The 17,334-nt window shown below is 42.1% G+C and overlaps 1 protein-coding gene across 1 annotated transcript in view; it reads left to right on the top strand.

Annotated features, from left to right (window-relative positions):
- Window positions 1-17,334, top strand: part of LOC124805750 (myrosinase 1-like) — a 103,756-nt gene that overhangs the window by 21,651 nt on the left and 64,771 nt on the right. The window contains exons 6-9 of the mRNA XM_047266318.1: window positions 3,551-3,645; window positions 6,973-7,117; window positions 11,635-11,783; window positions 15,265-15,399. Of these exons, the coding sequence (XP_047122274.1) occupies window positions 3,551-3,645; window positions 6,973-7,117; window positions 11,635-11,783; window positions 15,265-15,399 (524 nt within the window). The remainder of the gene's footprint in view (window positions 1-3,550; window positions 3,646-6,972; window positions 7,118-11,634; window positions 11,784-15,264; window positions 15,400-17,334) is intronic.

The raw sequence follows: 17,334 nt of genomic DNA, 5'->3' as shown, positions 1-17,334 counted from the left end.
AAGAGCCGAAATCAGAGAAGGCAATGGACGCTAGTGTCTGGGGCGATGTCGACGTTTGACGCATACCGTAGGTGTTTTCTTGGGTTAAGGTGGGGATTCTGGTCAGAACAGTCCACAGACTGTTGTTCGAAAGAAGCCGCTTTACACTCTACAGCACCCAGCAGCAGTCTCCTAATCAGCATGAAACCAACGTGCCTCGTACCGCCGACACACCTAGCGAAGATTCTTCGGGGGCAGGCTGATATGAAATTACAATATATGCCCTTACATCTCATCCCACTATCGTATTTATCTGTGTACTGTGCGGGATGCCATTTTAATTCATCACGTTTTTACCATTACATCAAAACACGTCACTGGTCTAAGATGAAACTGTATAGCTTGTAATTTTATACTAACTTCCATCCGATATTTGGATTTTTTTAAAAATTTTCAGACATTTGCATTTTCCAGCATTTAGCATTTTATTCAATAATGGAGTAAGAGTCCAAATCTAGAATGTACACAGGGAATATACAGATATATACGCTCAAGTGTCAGTGTATTCCTTCAAGAAATTCCTAAAATGAATTAACAATCCCATGATCGCGATCTGAACCCAACAGAACACATTTGGGATGAGTTGAAACTTAGAACTCGCTCAAGACGCATCACAGCCTTCTCCGAATTCCGCTGTTGATGAAGAATGGACTGCCAGACATTCTGACACCTCAAAGTAAGTGTCCTAAACAGAGTTAAAACCGTCATAAAGGCGAAGGGTTGACCCACCCTAGATTAACGTTCATTAATATGTGTTCGGAAACTACTGATCGGTTGGTGTGCTTTAATATATTTATTGACACAGTTTTCAGAAATTATGGACTGATGAGGAACTCCGTCCCAATTATCCTGGTAGCATTCATTAGGCGCCACATTCCTGCTCTGACATTATGCAGACGCTCGTGCTACAACCAACAAGTGTTTTCAGAACTCCGCCTTCTAATGTTCTCCAAGTTCACTTAGCCCAACAAGGGAAGAAAGGCTTTATTAGAAAGAATGGCACATTTGAGGATCAAACTCTCCATTATCATCAGACTAAAATTGCTAGTTGTAGTACTTACGACCAGCAACATTTCTTGAATTTATCAGAGGGCGCGATACTGCTATTTTGTACGATGAAGTTACGTAAGTCTTGGTATGGAGACATGGCCGTATACAGATGGCAACAGTAGCCCTTACATAATGTACAAAAGTGCAGTGCGTGCCACGCGGGATTAGCCGAGTGGTCTGGGCGCTGCAGTAATGGACTGTGCGGCTGGTCCCGGCGGAGGTTCGAGTCCTCCCTCGGGCATGGATGTGTGTTTGTCTTTAGGATAATTTAGGTTAAGTAGTGTGTAAGCTTAGGGACTGATGACCTTAGCAGTTAAGTCCCGTAAGATTTCTCACATATTAGAACATTTTTTTGCAGTGCATTGGTCAAGATGTCATTTGTACGCACGTGTTTCATGTGAAATGTTGCCTGATGTGATTTTGGCCGCACGACGGGCGTTAACGGACACTGAAACGTATAATGGTAGTTGGAAGTAGACGGGTGAGACATTCCATTTTAGAAGTCGTTAGGAAATTCAATATTCGTAGATCGGCCACAACTGCCGGCTGAGTCATCCTGTAATTGCTGAATAACACACCATAGGTATCTTCGGATATTGTATCCATCGCATCACTACACCTTCAGCGGTAAATGCACGAACCGATCACGTCGTTTATCAAATATCTGCAAACACCGGTTATCTTATTTTTGATCCTACAGTGAGCACATGCAAATGAATTTTCCCCATCTATTTCTGTCGCATGGTCTCATAGAGAAGTAATGTAGCTTCGAAACTGGTAGCATATTAAAGAGTTCAGAATGTACAGTTACATATGTACTGCCGTTTACTTAAAACTGACCAGCCGATATCGTTTTATTCGTTGTATAACTAAAATTGTGTAACTATTTTATGGGCACAGAAGATGTTTTGCAATTGCAAAAGGAAGCAGCAGAAGACAGAGAAAAACAGAGAGCTAAAACAGCTGTTATACTCTTTTCTTGGCTGCATCGTTGTATACATTTCTTTACAAATGCTTGCTGGTGTAACGCAATGTCCTTATCAGTTATCTTCCAGCAGCATAATGATTACGCAGTACACTTATAAAACAGCAAGCTTTCCTGACGTTAAATGTTCCACTTTGCCATAAAACCGTCGAATATATCACAGTTGAAGTCTTGCTTTAATTAACAGTAAAACGCTTTCGAATATAGTCTGACCGCTGATCATAGATGATGGCTTGCCTCGACACTGCGTAATCCTCATAAAAATATGTTATATACATAATCGTCATCATTGTAAATTATGGTCAGCGTAGTCGACGCAACCTTAGGAATGTGTGATGGACATTTTTATGGCAGGTTGTTTCCAATACGCTTCAGAAGTTCCGCTGGGGGACCTTTAAACATCCTCCATAAAGTTTCGATATATCCCCAAATGATTTTCACATTTTTGAGCAGCGACGAAAGACATTCCTGACCCTCGATCTTATTCGGACGTAGAGGAGCACACCTGAATACAGTCATGGTTCTTATAGGCAACTGCAAACATTTTTCCATGAAGGCACTGACCACTTTGTCTCTCTGTAGGAAAGAAGTATTAAGAATCATGGTCATTACTTCTCATATAATAGTATACTTACTTTTTTCCATTTGTCTCCTTTTTATTTGACTGGCCCTTGTACTTTGCGGGGAAAGAGACTGGCAGAAGGTCGTATGCTGTAAAATATCTGGTCGCATTTGATACCAAAACGAAGAAACACGAAATTTGTTGAACACTTTCGTGTTTATCCACGCTACACTGTTACATTCCGCAGTATCGTGGGTTATCGATGCTGCCAGAGCGGGTGCCTCGAAGGTTTCTGCGGGCGCCGTGAGAGCCTCTTTGAACATCGCCGCCAATGAAGAACCTCCAGACCGCCGTCCAACGCAGACCGCGTCAGGACAGTGCTATAAGCGTGACCACCTCGACATCACTCTTCTACCTGTACTTGCAGTTCCGTGATTGTAGTGAGAGTCCCAGGTTGCTACTTGGTAGCAACATTAATCCAAGCGGTTGATAGTTAGCTCTACCGGCAAACATCCAGTGTACACAGACTCATGCCTGTGTCAGGCTTCTGCTTATTATTAGCCACGGCTGATCTGGCCAGCTTCGACCCATTTCTCATTAGCAACGAGCACACAACGGTTGCCGACCCTCAACACAAAACATTACGGGCAGGGCTAATAACCCTAATTATGCCACTGATGTTTCAGATGCGAAGCTGTCACCCATCTTCCAAGTATGCTAAAAACTCTGTGATATTAATTTAATTATGTAATAGGATGCCAGTCCGTTTCTGATAAAGTTTAACATTCATGCACTGTAAAGCTAGTCTACTCTCGATGCATTCATACGACCATTGTTTTTCCTTTTTCTGACACAAAAAAAGCATTAAATGTAGTGCATTGGCCTTTATTGGTAATTATCGTCCTTTTTTTCAGGTAAAGTCGGTATCACACTAAACTGTGACTGGTTCGAACCATACGATGACCTGGAGGAATCCCTGGAGGCTCAGGAACGAGTGTTTCAGTTCCAGGTAGGAGAACCGCACCATAAAATGTTTGATCTCAAACACTGTCTTGTCAACACGATTATCCGTTTAACAGGAATGGGTGATACTGCATAATCTGACATTTACAATGGTATGAGATATTACCAATTTTAAGTAGATGTTATACAAACTTTTGTAGTTGGGAAATTCGTTTTGAGGTTTTATTTCTCTCTACGTGAGATTATGACTGAAAGATGATATTTTTTGACAGATTGTGTAGTAAATATGACTGACTGGTGATATTTTTCAGGAGATTGTGTAGTAAGTAAACTTTACTCATTTTGTCGACGTAGTAAATGCTGTTAGGTTCATGGTTATGCCAACGAGATAAGGGATTGTAGCCACTCATTAAGGAAAGGCGAGTAACAATTAGTAAATTGACGCTCTTTGTCTACAGAGCGTAACAGGCCGTTATCAATCGGAAAAAACTTTTGACGAGGAATTAAACCACATTTTTACCGAGAAATTAAATCACATTTTTGTATGTATCATTTATCCATTCCGTGCAAAAAAGAAATTATACGTAATTTAGCTGCCGTAATGTTATTTTCAGTAGAAGCACGTTTATTTCACAGAAACTAGTACTCATAATCTTATGAACTCTGTTCAAATTACGAACCAGGTTTCTCTAAGATATCTGAACAGCAGTGTCTCATAACAAAGTGACAGCTGATATCTCTCTTTGACCCTTCCCTGTCATGAGTAGTTATTACATTATCCAACTCATTTCTTAAAAATTAAGAGTAGTATCGAACTTCCGCGGCACAAAGTAGTGGCTAAGTCGTTCAGCTGTAGTGTCATCTTCCGTAGGTGACATGATAAAACTACCAGTAAAGTGCCTCTTCAACTCTGACTGCCATCGTGACATTAAGTAGAGTAACTCTATGTACCACTACAAGCACTTTGATAGTTTTCTGGGATTCAACAGCTAAGCGCCATTTTCCCTGTAGCAAGAAGAACCGACGGGGGTTCAAATGGCTCTGAGCACTATGGGACTTAACAGATGTGGTCATCAGTCCCCTAGAACTTAGAACTACTTAAACCTAACTAACCTAAGGACATCACACACATCCATGCCCGAGGCCGGATTCGAACCTGCGACCGTAGCAGTCACACGGTTCCGGAAAGAAGAACCGACATAGTGATCGATCAACACCTCAGCAGAAATGACAATAGGTGCTGATGACTCATAGCATTTTTAGAGATGCCTTAGTACAAGGTAAAATCAAAAGATAATGCCAGGGCGTTGTAGATGTCAAAAATCAATAAAAATAAAAATTCCATTGTTGTATCCGTCTCTGTAGTCATTGTCTAAGCAGTGAGAGCCCATGCAAGAGGAGATCCGTTTTGAAAGAAAACATCGTGATCACCGGAGAAGTTGTTCCCCAATCCTGATAGTTCCTGTAGTCATTACATGGGTAAATATTCCAGAATGAGATTTTCACTCTGTAGCGGAGGGTGCGCTGATATGAAACTTCTTGACAGATTAAAACTGTGTGTCGGACCGAGACTCGAACTCGGTAACTTTGACTTTTTCGGGCAAGTGCTCTACCATCTGAGCTACCCAAGCACAACTCACGACCCGCCCTCACACCTTTGATTTCACCAGTGCCTCGTCTCCTACCTTCCAAGCTTTACAGAAGCTCTCCTGTGAGAAGCGAAAATCTAAGAAATTCATCTCGAGATCCAGTGTAGCTGTGTAGAAACTGCAGATTGACAGGGCATGTGAACTAATTTGGAATACTTTAAACAAGTGGTGTGCTGTGGTTAGAACGTAGCGTAATTGTTTGGATAGGTGTCATTGTTTTCACTGTGTACTGCTTTTTTTCACACACAACCAAATATTTCAAAAATAAATGCTAGTTAGCTTCAAACTCTCCAAAAAGTAAGTACTGTACTAAGCGTTTGTTCGGAAGTGAATTTTATGTCGAAAGGTGTATGACCAAATAAACAAGAAAATTAGCTTATGAAAAGAATTATATTATTTTTTAAGGTCATATTTATGTAAGTTTTAGGTCGTAAATGCCTGCATATTTCACAGTTTTAATGTCATTAAAATCCGGGACCTAGACACCACATACTATTTTCGTCCCACTTCAGCGGCGGCTGCGAGGAACTGGCGAGCTCACAGCTAGAAGAGTGTACTCTGGTGCACCACAGGCTCTCCGACTCTCGAGTGCGAGGAGGGCGTCCTACTTTATGTAGGAGACAAGCTGGCGACGAAACATTGCCCGTACCATGTGCTCCTGTAGACGAGGGCTGGTCAGACCTCATTACGTCCTATATGTGTGTATAGTGAAATGGGAAATTTGAAAGTGATCCTATATTCAAAACTTATTTTTCAGACAGTACATTTTCGAACACGGGTTAATCATCAAGGCTTTATCCACAAAGCCCCTTTACAGCCCTTATAAGCCTGTAATAGGACCTTTGAATCACCTTGTATACAGACAACTCTCAATTGAAATCATTTAAACAATGATTGAAGACTATTTTGGGTCCACATAGGCATAATAAAAGTAAAGATCTTGACATGACATCAGTTGTGGACAGAGCTAAAAATATAAAACAGTTCAACAGAGATTTTGGAGACCCCATCTAGGGATAAATTTGCTTATGCAAGTACAAATAGTGAACAAAATTTCATATCCTCGTGTTACTATCTCGTACAAAATAATAAAGGGTTTTAGTATATTTAAAGTGGGCAGCATTTGTTGTTTGACAGACATCGGAAAGGTACTCCACTCTCGTCACATGTTCGTAATCATGACAGGTTTTATGTTCTCTGCTAATACGTAGAGCCATTGTCTGAAATCTAGCATAACCCCAGTTCTGTATGCTGAGTCCTTGATATACCCTCATGCATTAATGCATTATAATCCAGCAGAGTCAGATTGGGAAACGCCTAATATGGAAATGTGGTAACATCCCCATGATCATGGGTGGGTGGTTGGGGGTTGGGTGGGGAGGAGAGGGGGGGTGGGCGCAACGTCCTACTGGAAAATGACATCGGGAAGCATAAGTGGAACTGCATAGTTCGCCAGCATGTCGAGATAGGTGTTCTCTGTCATTGGTGCACATGCGCTATGCTACTTAGCGCTGTTCAGGAAAGAGTGAGAATCACATCTTTGAGAGTGTCTCTATCTATTTCATATTTGCCCAGCAGCATTAAATGTCCTTTCGTTATAAGGATTAGTTTTTGTGTGTACTTGTAGCCAAGACACCTTGTTTCCGTGCCCCACTTTGACATTTTCTTTGTTAAGATTCTCTGGTTTGGCTTCAAGCACTTGCTGCATTATGATCACCTTGCAGCTGGGCCTGTTCGCGAACCCTATCTACATCGACGGCGACTACCCGGCCGTGGTGCGGGAACGTGTGGACAACAACAGCAGAGCCGAGGGTCGACCCAGGTCACGCCTGCCCAGCTTTACTGAGGAGGAGAAGCAGATGATCAATGGCTAGTACAACAGTACCAGATGATGTAGAAATCTTGCGACTTCTCATATGTTTCTTTTTGCATGTTTGTTTCTGCTCCTATGCAGCTTCCATCTCTTTTTTTAGATAGTCTCTACGCCTTCATGCAATTGCTTTCGCTGATGTATCATACTTCAATTACAAATTCTGCCATTCATTTTCTGTTGAGATCGGGCCATTGGTGTTTTTATATTTTCCTACCTATATTTATTGGGCACTCCCAGACTCCTCTGTGCAACCATTAAAATGTTCTCTTCTCTCGTACACTACAGAAAACGTGGAAGAATGTTTGTTGAATAAATAACACTTATGAGGATGTAGGATTTTCTCAGCAGTTTAATTAATACAGAAATTAATTAATATAAAATTTATAGTATTTAATTGCTCCAATCTATCCCATTTGGCACAGATTTATTCTCTATACTGTTGACTCATAACTCTAATGTCCTTGTTTTAAGATTATATGACTGTTTCCTTAGTTTCTGTGTATTACCTAAACTCCTGTTACAATCAGTCTTAGTCACTTTCTGATTCATGTTGTTCTTGATGATTTCAGTTCTGTACAACTCTTTCCCTGTCCCATGTAATACTAACGCAAATATTAGATTTGAGTAATATTAACTAGGCAGGCCTCCTCTAACGTTTGGAATCTATATATCTATCTCTATCAATCCTACTAGAGGGCTTCATTTTCCTCAGAGCATTTGTTAAAGTCTCCTTCGTAGATGGTTCATTAAGCTTTCGGAAATATGAGTGCCAAATACTAGAAAGTTTTGTTTGCCAGGATGTTGTTGGCCTTTTGTGGAACACACGAGTCGTGAGAGTTGTGTACGACTTTGTACACAATGGTAAGGAGGGGTGGGTTACAGAGTGCCATCGAAGGGCATCATAACAGTAGCAGAAATGATTAGTGAACAAGTTAACACAACAAACAGAAGATATAGTTATCTAGTATTTCTCCAAGCGAATGAAGAGTGATTACAAATAATCCAGCAAGAAACAGGTTCCAGCTATCACAACGTCAACAATGATGAGGCTCCCTGAAGTAAGCACAAGCAAATGGAGTTGGAGCTGTGACTGTGCTGCTTCTGCGCAGTGACTCATATCAAAAAGGTGGAGCTAAAGTAGGATATGTGGCTGCCGCCGGCCCTCCTGTATTGCTGCAGCAGAGGGTTTTCATGGTACAGAGCCAGAGGCATGGCTCAGTGGGCGTTCTCCATTGGGTCTACTGGATCCCACATTCCCACATGACCCTATCAGCGCTGAACGAAAATTTGCAATTCCAATGTCTACTGTGGTACGCCAGTAGACTGGTGTTGTTGTATGACACTACATTCTCCATAGTCATGGTTCGTTCCACAAAACGCCAAAATATGAAATGACCTTATGGACGGTCATGGTAAGCTTGTACAACATATCCAAAACCAGCTCTTCTAATTCTTTGGTATGGTAAACTTCATGTTGAAAACGTTGTTGAGCCCTTTGTTTTCCGATCTCTTCTATCCGCAGCAATGAACTGCATTTATTAAACATTTACAAATTTCTTCCTTCATTTCTATTACATTCGTTCTCTGCTTAAATCACAACTTACTCTTTGGTAATACATCGTCTGCGTCACATATATTGTCAATACATTTATACAACACAAACGTTCGTGTGTTTATTGTGGCAGAAAGACTGTGTCGAACAATGTCATAAAATAGCCTCACGATTCTTGTATTGGGAATGCAGGTCACCTTGTGTCGTGTTATATCCTTACTGGTTCCCTTTATAAGTATATTTTCTCAAATACGGTCTCACAGCAGCATTCGATTGATATACTATCGATGTTACTGACACGTGTGTCGATGATAAGATATTTAAGTTGTACGAGATGCAGTGAATTTATCACAGATGTTATAAACATCTGTGGCATGAAAATTAGCCAGCAAATTTTAGGAAGAGACTGCTCAGAAGCTTTGACTTTGCTCTATGGGCACATAAAGAACGACAAATTACAGGACAGCAGTTTACTTACTTTTTGCTGCTCATTCAACTCCTCATACTGCCTCGTATTCAATTCCATCCGTTGGCTTCTTACATCAGAATTATCAATTTGCGAACTCCTGCTCGTACAAGGCACCTGATGTGTCGAGAGTATACAACAGAGTAATTCGGGACATTGTATTCACATCGCGTGTGATATTCCATCTGGAGTGCAAATATTTGAGTCATACAGAGACCTCTTCAGATTGGTACATATTTTAAATAAAGATTAGCTCAAATTTTGTACATGGCTGGAGCTGTAACTTAGAATGAAATCTTGTTTTCAAAATAGCAAACAGCCAATCAGTTGCAAATTGGAAGGTTTATTAAAATCCCTTTCCCATGGTTTCAATGTTTATAAAAACGTCTTCTTCAGAAGGAAATACAGACAGCTGAATTTCATGTTGCGGCAGAGGTACATTAAAATACAAAAACAGCCGAAAAGCATCAGTAATATGTACCGAGTGATGAGAAGTAATGGTCAATAATTCAAACATGGGAAGTACAGTCCAAACATAGCTAAAAAGCTCCAATAAACATGGGTCCGCAAATCAATCGTTGCCGGACTATCGCATTAATTGGAGTTGGGAACCAACTGTAAACGCCTCTGGATACCGCGGTATTTTCGTTGTTCTCTCAAGGTTTGGGATCGGTCACCTGTTCCTTATCGCATGCGCAACTACTTCCCTTTCGCCCTCCGTGCACTGTTCCTTACCGGCCTCACAATCAATTACAATTGTGAAGGCACCATGGACACAGGTTACACCAATGAAGAATAGGCTGACATGCACATGATGTATGGTAAAGCGAATGCCAGCGCCCTTGAAGCTGCACGAGTGTGTGAAGAAGATTTTTCTCTCTGCAGGCAGCCCCACAGCCGTACGTTTAGCCGGTTACATCAGCGCGTTAGAGAAACGGGGAGTTTGCCTCACAACGTACAAGAAAGTCGACCCAGACAAATAACACCCGATGGTGAGGAAAGCGTCTTACACGAAGGTCTGAGTACTTCGACAAGGAGTTTTGGTACCCAAGAGCGTGTCCTGAGTCGTAGCAGTGTGTGGCGGATTTTACGTCGGCAGTTCATATCATCTCTAGCGAGTGCAAGCAGCCAACAATGCAGACTTCCCTCCTAGAGAAATTTCTGCCAATGTGTGCAACAACGGTGTATACTGTATTCCCTGTTTGTAAGTAGTATTCTGACTGCCCGGTTTGCTGTGCGGTCTGACGCACGGCTTTCCGGACTGGGAAGGAGCGCCTGGTCCCTGGCACGAAGCCGCCTGGCGGACTTGGTGGGCCGGCCAGTCTGTGGATGGTTTCTAGGCGGTTTTCCAACTGCCTCGGCGAATGCGGGCTGGTTCCTCTTATTATACCTCAGCTACTCTATGTACTTATTTACGTACGCGTTCACCACCATTACTCTACCACTCAAACATAGGGGTGTGAGACGTTCCCGGTGGGGGAGGGGAGTGTGGGGAATCCACCGGGGGCCGAACCACACAATAACCCTGAAAGATTGGTTCGGTGTGGAGCGGCGGAGGGATGAAGTGGACTCCGTCGTTTCTAAGCCCCCGGTTTACAATACAGCGCAATACAATACAAACGGTATTCTGTTCACTGATGAGGCTGGATTTACCGGTGACGGTATTTTTATCTACCATAGCTGTAACGTTTTGGCCGACGTCAATCGTAATCCAATGCACGTATCACGACATTAGCAGCGTTATTCGTTGAACGTCTGGGCAGATCTGCTCGGAGAATGCATAATTGGGCCACACTTCCTACCAGAGAAAATAATTGGACAGCAGTACATGCTGATTTTTAGGGCTGTTCCTCCAGATGTACATGATGTTATCCGACTGAACCAACGCCTGAACTTGTGTTTTCATTTACGAATGCGCTGGCTTCTAACTAGGACTTAATGGTCAAAATGGGTAGGTAGAGGAGGGCTTTGCCATGGCCTACAAGGTTACCGGATTTAAGTCCCATGGATTTCTGTGTACGAGGTCATGTCGAAAGCCTAGTCTACGCTACCGAGGTCAGTTCCCTGAGGAATTACGCTTGTGGACTGCAGCAGCCTTCCAGAATTTACAGATTTCCTCAGGACTGGCTTAGTGGATTAGCAATTCATTTCAGAGACGAGTTTAATGTTGCATTCACACGCGTGGACAACATTTCGAACACGTACTTTAGCGTTAGAGATGTCAGTGTTCCTAGACAATGATAAACTGCTACAGAAAATGTGTATCAAAAACGGTTGTTTTGTGGACCCACTCTTATACTGATGCCTTTCCAGTTGTCTATATTTTTTCCTGAAGAATACGTTTTTATAAACGTTGAAATCATGATAAAGAGGTTTCAATAAACCTATTTCGCAACAGATTGGCTGCTTACTATTTCTACAAGAAAACAAATACTAGCTCATATATATACATGTCTCTGAAGAGTAAATCGTATATCCTGATATATTATTTACAGGTTCTTCTGATTTCTTTGGACTGAATTCATACACAACAAGTCTCGTAAAGTCTGCAGTCGTGGGTGGCTCACCATCATTGGAACGCGACAGTGGTGTTCAGCGAATAATCAACTTCACTTGGCCTGGCAGCAGCTTAATATGGCTCAGGGTGAGTTTCGCTGTCAACTGGTTCAAATGGCTCTGAGCACTATGGCACTCAACATCTGAGGTCATCAGTCCCCTAGAACTTAGAACTACTTAAACCTAACTAACCTAAGGACACCACACACATCCATGCCCGAGGCAGGATTCGAACCTGCGACCGTAGCAGTTACGCGGTTCCAGTCTGAAGTGCCTAGAACCGCACGGCCACCACGGCCGGCTCGCTATCAACTGAGCGGACGAAAATTTACTAAGGTCAATCAGAGCTGAAAGTGGTGCAACAGGACTGGGACTCGTCGTAAACAGGAAGGTAGATCAAGGATAAGTGCCATCAGAATCGATGCACTTGTAATTCCACGTGTTGCCTATGCTCAAACTAAGAATTGAATTAGTTGTTCACCCCGGTTTTTGGGAAACTGTATTCTTCTGTTTATTCGGCACAGCAGCCTATCAGAGAGAAACGGTGCAGGGATGCAAGCGTCCGACCTTCGTCAGAGCCATAAACGTGTAGCTTTAGAGGGTCTTCTGGGCCATTGCAAGCCCCACCCTCACCCTTCAACTGACATGGGGCAGGCCATGTTAACGTAATGGGATGCAATACTCTCAGTTGCTAGAAAGCCCTCGTGCAAAGGAGCGATCGCTACATGGAGAAAAACCTTCTTTAAGGAAAGCGGATGTTGGAAGTTTTCCGTGGCATCTGCAAAACACAGCGTTTCAACGGCTGCTATGAAGCGTGGCTACAAAGACTTTTGGCTCTTACCCATGCCCCCACCGACATAATAAACAAAAAGTCTAGCTCTTGCTGGCGCTCTATCGATATCTCACTGTGGCAGTGGTCGCAGTCTCGGCAAAACTTCGACAGAGTTATGTTCTATCTGCTAATGTGCTATTTAAACACTGGCGCACCACCAATTTCCAGCCACTACTATTGATGAATTTTGGCGTGGAGGCAGCATGGAATGATAACCTGTCATGAGACCACTCTTTGACTCGATGCCCAGCTACGTTAGAGAAGCTGTTACTGCCAGTGGTGCAAATACTTCGTATTAAATTTCCCATACTCTACACCCTCAAAACACCTAAAAGTTTGATCATTGCTCTTATAACGGATAGTCAAATGAAAACGAAACAGATTGGAAAAAAATAGATAACCTATTATTTTAAAAGCAATCGCCACAGCTGTTAGTGAATTTATACCACTGTGAGACAATACGGTAAGTACCTTCGTGCAAAAATGTTTTCGGTTGCCTACGAAACTACGATCTTACCCATGTGTCCTCTTCTCAGTCCGAAGCAAATCAGTGGCCATGAATGTCTTTCTTCATTACCCCAAAAGTACTAAAATCGCATGTGTGAGAGATTGGGACTTAATGGCTTAATGGAGTATGTTGGGGCTTCCCTGCGGAACTTCTACTCCGTAGTCGAAACAAACTTCTAATAAAATGCCCGCCCATCTGGACCCCAGTTATTTCGATTACGCTGGAGACGTTTTGCTGGGAAGTCCGTAAACATCTTCCATACAGTCCCGATCTCTCGCGATGCGAGTTCCATATTTTGGGAGCCCTCAAGGAAGACATTCGTGGCCGTCTCCTTGCTTCGGTGAAGAGGTGCACGACTGCGTACGATCATGCTTCCGTAGGCAGCCGCAAACATTGTTCCATGAAGGCACTGACCGACTTGTTTAACAGAGGGGTAAATGTATTCACAGTTACGGCGGTTACTTCTGAAGTAATAAACAGTCTACGTACTTTTTTTCATTCTGTGTCGTTTTCAGTTTACTGCCCTTATAATATACAGTAAATGCATAATACGTAAAATCTAACTATTTTATACACTTTTCTGTATTCCAAATGTAATGACCACCAGTATAATTTCTTCTCTGCTGTTAACTAAAATCTAGGAGAAGCACTAAGGAAAATATAAGATGCATTAAAAAAAACTCAGATGAAAATATGGGATGAGGATATCATTAATACGGTTTTCTGATGACAAAAGCGTCCTGTATGAAGGTGAGAGATATGACCTGTTGCATGTAATAAACAGTGTACTGGTACAGTCTATGAATTAGGAGCAAACAAAAGAAAGAACACAGCTTTGGGGAACGGCAGATATGAGATTAGCGACTAACTGGACGACTGAACTGAGGTACACTAAACAAGGGCATGCTGTAAGCAGACCACACAACAAGAAAGGAGGACAAACTGTAAGCCGAATAGTAGAAGTGAAGAGAGCAGTGCTGGTCAAAAGAAATGTATTAGTGCCTAAAATACTCCAAACTTTGGCAAAGGATTTGCGTATAGAGTGCGGCCCTGCATGGAAGTGAACCGTGCACTTTATAAAATCAAGGAAAACAGAAAATGGAACGTACTTTAAAAATGAAGAGGCCTTAGAAGGCATGTAAGCAAGAGAAATAGTGTACAAACAATATATATGTAAGCTGGAAGGAGGAAGGATATGTGTTACGATATTAGGAAATAATTCCATAATAGTAGAAGGAAACACAAAGAGAAAACTACTAGTTGGACGAAGAGATTAGCTGATATAAAACAAATTCCACTCTGAGATGAAATGATTGACCAAAACAGGAAATATAGGTGTGCCGTTTCAGTTCAGTCAGAAGACACCTCCGCATCCCACCCCCCTCTCTCGAAAATTATTGTTATTTTTTTTAATCTACAGCGATCTACCACGTCTACACTATGTTAATTGTCAGGCATACCAGTTATGCACTAAGTTAATAATCATAGGCTTAGGCGTCATTTACCTACTATAACCTGTATCTGTTCCGTCACAAATTCGTCAATTGTTCCGCGAGCGTAGTGCAAAGAAACTGTTTACTGGCAGCAGACGCACAAGTAATTTAGTTGTCTAACAAAGCCTGATAATTGGAGATACTGGAGGATGTACGTAACAATGGAAATCCAAATAACACTCCCGCTACACATATTCCAACTTATTCTGTGTTTTTGTTAACTTATTTACTGCTGGTATTTTAATCCCTCTTATCAGATTCAGCCTTATATTGAGGAAAATCTTTATTTTATTTCATATCTTGCTAGGATTCATTGATAAATTCATGATTCATATTTAAAGTTGAAAGGCAAGCAGACTGCGTTTCTTTCTACTTATACCTGCTTCTTACAAAGTGGTTTGCGGCTCATAAATGTATTGAAATAAATTTCAGTAAAGAAACAGCGCTGCCAAATTTTAACCGTATGTCGGTTAAAGTATTGCACGTATTAAGCACGTACGAAATGTCCGAATTCGACTTCTGAACAGACGCATCACTTTCACGTGTCAAGAGGCCTCGTAAAATCTTTTGAGTTTGTTTCTGAACTATACTTGCGGTTTCCAAGTTTTTAGTACCACAAGGTTTGATTTTTATATATAATGGAATGATCATTATGGTTAGGCTAGTAGTTAAATGTAGTAAATGTACATCACTCAATGTTTCACCTAATCAAACACTTTTTAATTACTCCCTTCAGGTTGTGCCATGGGGTTTCCGTAATGTTGTTAACTGGGTGTCATCGAGATATCCGAACTACCCTATTTTCATCACGGAGAACGGCTATCCCGATTTTGGGGGACTCGAAGATGAAGAACGTATCAGTTATTACGGGGTAAGTAAGGAATATTCACATACAACTTGCCAGTTTCGAGTATCTTGCTAGAGAACATAATATAACCCAACAACAAAGACATAAAATAAAAATTGAAGGTGCAGGTATGATTCAATGAGTAAGAAACGTCAAAAAAGTTTCAAATTACTAGCGATCAAAGTGGCGCAGTAGTTAAATGTATATCACTCATCGTTTCACCTACACTAACGCTTTTTAATTACTCCCTTCTGGCTGTGCCACGGGGCTTCCGTAATATTGTTAACTGGGTGTCAACGATGTATCTGAACTACCCTGTTTTCAAATTTTTAAATTCCTGTCCTACCATGCACAGTTAGGTTTTCCGTGATTTTCCTAAGTCACTGAAAGTATAAACTTCAGAAACGACACGAACAAATTCCCTTCCCATCCTTCCACAATAAGGCCTTGTGCTACGTCCCTAATAATCTCACCATCAACACGACGTTAAATCGTAATGTGCCTTGCAAATTACAGTTCTAAAGTTTTGTTTGTTTAGAATTTATTTAGCGCTGGTCTTCTCACTAGTTTCATGTGGTCTGCCGGAGCCTCTCCTCTTGTTCCAAACTCTTCGCTTAGTGTAGTTCTCACACTCAACGTCCCCATTATTAGTTGTATTTATTCCAGTATAGCTTTCCTGTCCGTTTTAGGACCCTTTCGATCCCCTCTAGTACTTTGGAGGTTACTACCTGATGTCTTATTACGTGTCCTGTTACCGTATCTCCTGTCCTAATCAGTGTTAGTCAGCTCTGTCAAAATACACTGAAGCGCCAAAGAAACTGGTATAGGCATGCGTATCCAAATACAGAGATGTGGGAGCAGACGGAAAACGGCAACGCCTATATAAGACAACAAGTGTCCAGCGCAGTTGTTAAACCGGTTACTGCTGCTACAACAGCAGGTTATCAAAATTTCAGTGAGTTTGAATGTGGTGTTATAATCGGCGCACCAGCGATGGCACACAGCATCTCCGAGGTAGCGAGGAAGTGGGGATTTTCCCGTACGACCATTTCACGAGTGTACCGTGAATATTAGTAATCGGGTAAAACATCAAATCTCCGATATCGCTGTGGCCGGAAAAAGATCCTGCAAGAACGGGACTATCGATGACTGAAGGCAATCTTTCGCCGTGACAGAAATACAACCTTCCCCAAATTCCTGCAAATTTAAATTGTGATCCAACAACAAGCGTCAGCGTGAGAACCATACAGCGAATCAGCATCGATATGGACTTTCGGAGCCGAATCTAACTCGTGTACTCTTGATGACTGCACGACACAAAGCTTTACGCCTCGCCTGGGCCCGTCAACATTGACGTTAGACTGTTGAAGACTGGAACATGTTGCCTAGTCGGACGAGTCTCGTTTCAAATTCTATCGATCGGATGGACGTGTACGGGTATGGACACTACCGCTTAAATTCATGGACCCTTAATGTCATACAGTCACTCTTCTAGCTGGTGGAATCTCCTTAATAGTGCGGGGCGAGTGCAGCCTACATACGACTTTGACAGCTGACACGTAAGTAAGCATCCTGCCTGATCATTTGTATCTATTCATGTCCATTGTGCGTTGGGCAATTCCACCTGGACAGTGCGATGTCCCACACCTTCAAAATTGCTACAGAGTGGCTTCGGGGACACTCTTCTGAGTTTAAGCACTTCCGATGGCCTCCATACTCCCCAGACATGAACATTATTGAACATATCTGAGATGCCTTGTAACCTCCTGTTCAGAAGAGATCTCCACCACCTCGTACTCTTACGGATATATGTACAACACTACAGTAATCATGGTGTCAGTTACCTCCTACACTGCTTCAGACGCTAGTCCAGTCCATGCCACGTCGTGTTGCGGCACATCTATCTGTTCGCGAGGGCCCTACACGATACTAGCCAGTTTCCTTGGCTCTTCAGTGTAT

Source organism: Schistocerca piceifrons, chromosome 7 (assembly GCF_021461385.2).
Source record: "Schistocerca piceifrons isolate TAMUIC-IGC-003096 chromosome 7, iqSchPice1.1, whole genome shotgun sequence".
NCBI lineage: Eukaryota > Metazoa > Arthropoda > Insecta > Orthoptera > Acrididae > Schistocerca > Schistocerca piceifrons.
This window is presented reverse-complemented; position numbering and strand designations above follow the sequence as displayed.